We start from the raw sequence: 6340 nt of genomic DNA, 5'->3' as shown, positions 1-6340 counted from the left end.
TTCACAATATATTAACTTTTCGTTGTATGCACAAAAAAGTATACAAACAAAGCATAATCAAGTGCATATTTGACTCAAACTCCATGCTTGTTGGTAATATGTTTTGAATTTTTGTTTTTTGAATATAGTTTCTGGTGTGTTTGTGCCAAAACATCAGATTATTTGTATCATATTTATTGTACTTTTGCTAAGATCATCAATGTATATTGTTTGTCTATTTTGAAACATTATAGTTAATTGTTATAAATCATTGTTTATTTCATTTGGGAACAAAAAGTTATGGTTTGGAAAGTGCACTGGCTAAAACTGCCATATGAAAAAAAGTTCCTGTTTAATCAAGAAAGATAACTCTCAAAAGGAAATTTCAATGTCATAATTGTTCAATTTTGAAAATATCTAATTCATTATTCATTTATCATTCAATTTAACAGTGTTCATTAATAGTATGATATTTGTAGAATATGTTACAGACAAAATTATACATATCTGACCGTCAGTTTGGGAGAAATTCCCGTTTTTGATGTTTTTGTGTTATTTTGTTGAAAAAAGAAATAGTTCCAAATACAATTTTGAAACTTTTTTTACTTGTCCTTATTTGTTACGTGAACATGCATAATTATGCAGCCTCCAAAAAGTTGAGAACATTTTATTTTGAAAAATTGGCATTTTCCATGGTTTTGAGGGAAAAAAAATATGACCTTGCCGGATGCTATATTAAGGTCACGGAAGTTATTGGGTAATCATAGGAAACACAATAGTTAGATTTCAATGGTTTTTATCCATTTTTTCGTGATGTGTTGAGCCACCTTAAGTATTAACCTCATTCTCCTTTAGAGCGTGTCACGTGGCTTACGCATTAAGTGTTCTCTTGGTCGGTTCAATTATACGTCAAGGGACTTTCATTTTTGTCACAAATTGTAAAGTTGTCCCCCAGTCATCTGCACTTTCTACATGCACTAAACGACTTTCGTACATGAATGTCGGGTGTGAATCTGCTAATATGAATATGTTACACCATGTTACACGTAACGAATTGAGGCTATCCATTTAGGTTTACCTGTTGTGATCGACCCAGACTGTCCAATGTGAAAGCGGATTAATTATGGCCATGGATGTCCAGAAGGTAGCTACAATTGTGTGGTAGTCGTAGACAAGGTTTTATGACCGTGCGAAACAATTTGGTAAATTTACTCAGACCACCTACATTCTGCGAAACACCCTGCATGTATGTAGAATTCATTCATCGCAATATCTAAAAAGAATATTTAAGCATATGGGTTATATTTTTGTAACAAAAGGAAACGTCTCTTTCACACAGCGTTTACAACATGAGCAAAACATTGGCCATACAAATAATAGGTAAGCGTTTCTAAACGACGAGCAGCTTATACAATTATATTTAAAACAATACGCTTACTTCACAACCAATTTAGTAGACGCTAATTTGTGTCTGCTGCGGAGAAATGGGTAGCACTAAAATCGTGGCTGGCTTGTGGCAGTAAATTGAATTCCATTGATTGGGAAAACCCCGTCTAGCCGGATATTTATGGCTGTATTAAGAGCAGACACAATATGTCAGTACTTACCGTGGGAATTTTACATGGAAACTAGTCGATAAACAAATACCTTTGAATAACTGTTGAGTAACTCGAAAACCGTAACACTAAACTGAAACATCAGCAAAGGTGAAAAAGTATTCTCAATGAAGAAATGAAAAAATTTTATTGTTTAATTTCATTCTCTGACTTGTCCTTCAATGACAATAACACCAGATATGGGTGTAAAGTGCATATGGCGTGGCCGGCGGTTTATTGTAGGGCCCACTATATCGTTCTTTTTGTTTCAGTATCGTTCCTCTGTTACGTAACCCCTGTTGTCTATGAGTATTGACATTGAGCTACACAATTGTTACTTGTGTGTGATGTATGTTCCTTTTATATTCCTAAATTACCTTACCAACTAAAGATACTTCTATTCAAGAGCGCTCATCTTAATACTTACCCATATTTCGATATAACTGAATACCTCATTCCATGTACCAAACTCTATTCAAAATATCACAAATTCCCTAACTTTATCGTTATCTTTTAATCACGTATAACACACTCGTGTGAGTCTTCCCTGCTTACGAAATATCTATTTCATTATTTATTTGCTAGTTCCGAGGTGTACTGACGAAACGATGTGTCGACCTAACTTTCTTTGAAGTGTTTCCAAGTCATTAAGCAGCACTACAAGGCCACATTTACTCATTAATAATCGCGAAAACACCACAACAGAGCAAATATGTTTTGTATTTCTGCAAATCTGTGTCATTCATACATATTGTAAATCTCATATCAACACAGTTCAAATGCTTTATTTACTAAACTATCATCACCAATGAGTCTTAGAAGGACGAAACAGCTGTATAATGCAGTGTAGATCATTTTTGGCATTCTTTATCTATTACAAAATGTATCAAAATGTATAAGCGAATCTCCTGTGTGTGTTACGTTAATCTTTTGGGCATCTTAATATCAAAGAAACTTAATTCGCTAATTAAAATTCCGTATTTAGTTCAAATAAGTGTAATAACGAGCATAGTTCTTCAATCAATACTACAGGTGTCTATCACAGAGAGTCAGGGGTATCCAGCGTTACAATTATGACGTCACACTAATGATGATGTCAACATGTGGGCAATGGCATTTACAGTCTAAATGAATGCCATGTGCTTTGATATGGTTATACAGTGGCATCACAATACAGTGGTAAATCTTGCTTTTTACAAACTATTAAATCAAAGGAGCACGAAAGTCAATAATGCGCATGACTTTCTACATTACTGTTCTAGCACACTCTTTCAACATGTGTTTTACCCCCAAACTCGTTTTGAGAACAGATAACACATAAGGTTTAAGTGACACATGACAATTAAGAAATATAGTAGAACTATATTAAGTGATTGATGTACATAAGGCAGTAAAATTGTTAATAAAACTGTGATTATGTCTAAAAACAAAAACAAATGCAAAACATAGCACCCCGATTTCCTAATTTTTCAATTAAGGTGCCTGGAACATGTGGATGATCGGGCTAGTTATCTTGAGGGGACAATTGTGTTGTTTTTCCCCGATAAAGAAAAGAAAACGTCTGCAAAAAATTATCCTGAACAGTTTTATTAGCCACAGTAGGCATACATGTACACCATTTGTATCTCAAAACTTGTTATGCATTGTCAATGTCTTCTGTCATTTGTGTACATTACAAGTTTAAGGTACAAAACAACATACCACTCGAATGCAATATGCAGATACATTATGTATTATGTAAATTAATTGTTGAACAAATGTATTACAGCCTGATAATTTCCTATACTATAATATTATATATATCTATGAATAATAAAACCAATAACACGGGGCGAAAGACAATGGATCTCTCTCCGTTGAAACAAGTACGCGAATCATTCAATTGGATAAAGACTACTCTGCAAGGTTTTTAAGACAAACCAAGTTGGAGAAAAACGATAGAAAATAAATTTTGTCATATGATAAAGAGAATCTGTTATTAATTTCCCTTCGTAATAATACTCGTTTAGTTTTTCATGCTCGCATGAAGCTCGTTAAAATGAAAACAAAAATATCATAAATCTTTTATGAAGGAAAAATCATGACATATACTGTATGCATTTAGAATCAATATCAACGGAATGATTATATATAAAACATTCAAAATATATATATATATATATATAACACCGAAAAAAAAAGAATAGCAATGAACAAGACCAAAATAAAGGTCCCCTATATGTTACTGCATTTCGCATGAAGACCATACCTTAAAAATTGCCTACACAAACTTTTTTCACAACAAAATTACGGGCATTAAAATATTTAATTATATGTAATTGGTAGCGCCGCTGAATATATTTATGGTCTGTTAATATACATTTTGATAAAATAACGATAGTTATAACAGCCAGTCTTCACATGATACAACGCAATCTATTTAGCTATCATAGACATTCCGTAGCCTTCTTTATGCAATAATGAATCATAGTTAATGTCTTAGAGTGCTTTATAGAACCGTTTTCCCTTGGGGGCCCTAGACGCCTAGTAGAGAATGTATTGACAAGATTCCTAGGAATTCCGTTTTACACTTTACACGATTTGCAAATCATGATATAATGAGGGCTCAGCAATGATCCCTGGTTTATTCTTCTTTCGCTTATTTATTTATCTTGTATGGGTTTTTATTGTGCACTTTAAAACAGAAAAATAACGGCTCCCAGCTTCACTTTCGTTATAAAATATCAAACATACGTCACACGATATACTGTTAACAACATTGGACCACTTTACGGCTTTATTTGCCGTAAAGTGTCAACCGGGTCTTTGCCAATAGTGATGAGATTAGTTTAACCGAAACATATGTAGTTATTTTTCCAACGATTTTTTGGACGGTCATACGACTATTGTAATTGATTATAATGATGAATGCTGTATATATATTTGACATGGTTACAATACTTTTTCACTGAGTACATTAACACCCTTCTTACTTATTTTGTTTATGAACCAATGAACCGATTGTTTCGCCCTTATAAATGAAATTATATATACATATGCATAACGTTGCAATGGAGGTTAAAAGTAGATACCAACAAAATATTGGATTTGTATACAATAAAAACAGAAATTATCTAGAGAAGCTAGGTTTTGCAAATTTCACAATAATTTGATACGGGATAAATAAAATTCGTTCCATGCAATAGTGTCATAAATTGAGAAATCTATATCTACGGTTATATTCATTTATATCTGATGATCTGAATTTAATATGTGTTACTACTGTTTCACTACATTGGTTACAGTATAGAATGAGTAAGATTATTTGAAAACCCCTTAACGGGAGCTTCTCTATTTGTTGATGAAGGAAATTTGTTTACATTCTGAATAACAAATAAATATTCTCACAAAAACTTTCCACAATCATAATGCCCCCATCCGTTAATATCAACATCCAAAGAGGAGAAAATATGATCCAGATTGACTTGAAATGTATAATATTCTATTTGAATGGAGATTCGTAGGTCTCTGCTCCCGGTAATAGCTTCACTAAGGAGGAATTAAACAGCATATCAATAAAGCCCTTTACATCGATTATCATCCTAGAAACAGTTAATGTATAATTATTTATTCTTTTAGGGCCGTTTAATATCAATCGGTATGATGGGGAAAACATAAATAATACGATCTACACATAGACATACTCTTGCCGATCCGGGTTACTGCCCTGCTAATGTAGCTTGCGTGTACGAGTTGATATACCCTCTAAACGCGCCAATAAAACACACCAGAATGCACCTATAATTACATTCCTGTAACTGATGATCGGTTAAACAATGAACGCGGCTAACATTGCCTTAGGAAGTGTCTAGCAAATATAAACCAATTCATCTGTATCGGAATACTATTTATACAATACAGCTGTTATTGTAGCTATCGACTGCCGCGTCTCCACTGATCTGGTCCACGCTTTTAGTGATGTGGTATTAAAACACAACATCGACAGTGTCCGAATGTAGTGAACGTACGGATCAGCACACATGACTTATCAATTTATTTATTTTCATACAAAAAAAAAATCAAATGAATGTACCCGATAATTTATATCCGCACAGATTTCAACTCCAATGGCCACCCCTCTCCAATCTTACCAAAGTGATTATCGCTAGCGCTAAATTAACTGAATCACCCAATAGAATAGATGTTTATCATTACTTGGCTCTGTTACGTAAACGGAACTTTTGAATGAAATATTAAGAATATTACCGAAAATTGGAGGTTGTGTTTCTTTTGCGTGTCAGTATATATTGCCAAATAGCTCCACAAAACATGTTTATGCAGTTAAAATGCACGGACAATTACATACAGTATTACAAAACCGAGTGCCTTGTAAGGTTGATGGATTCAATACTGCGAAGTAAATCATTTAATAACTGTAACAATACTCGACTGTTTATTAATGGATGATAAGTATAGAGGCTACAGCTCGATAGGTAAGACACTGCATTTACAAATAATCACAATCAAAACGCGAGAATCATGCCGCTCCTATATAAAAAATACCACAAGCCGGTAACACAGCCAGGAATTAAAATCAGTAACGTTAGACCCAATTAGATTTGTGGGAATGACGTTAAGACGAGGTAACATTGGTATGAATCAAATGATCGGCTGTGATTTGGACACACTCTCTGTACTTGGCAATCATTGAGTCAAGGCCTCCGCGATCTGGTTGAGGGATTAGAGGAGCTATGGAGCCGACAGTGACGAATCTTTTACATCAGTTT

General features: G+C 33.8%; 1 protein-coding gene across 1 annotated transcript in view; it reads left to right on the top strand.

Moving 5' to 3' along the window:
* LOC110448852 overlaps positions 1-5202 on the top strand; it is a 9406-nt gene extending 4204 nt beyond the window's left edge. The window contains exon 8 of the mRNA XM_021495324.1: positions 5193-5202. Coding sequence (XP_021350999.1) covers positions 5193-5202 — 10 coding nt within the window. The remainder of the gene's footprint in view (positions 1-5192) is intronic.
* Positions 5203-6340: the final 1138 nt, after the last annotated feature.

Source organism: Mizuhopecten yessoensis, unplaced genomic scaffold (genome assembly GCF_002113885.1).
Source record: "Mizuhopecten yessoensis strain PY_sf001 unplaced genomic scaffold, ASM211388v2 scaffold4359, whole genome shotgun sequence".
Taxonomy (NCBI): Eukaryota; Metazoa; Mollusca; class Bivalvia; order Pectinida; family Pectinidae; genus Mizuhopecten; species Mizuhopecten yessoensis.
This window is presented reverse-complemented; position numbering and strand designations above follow the sequence as displayed.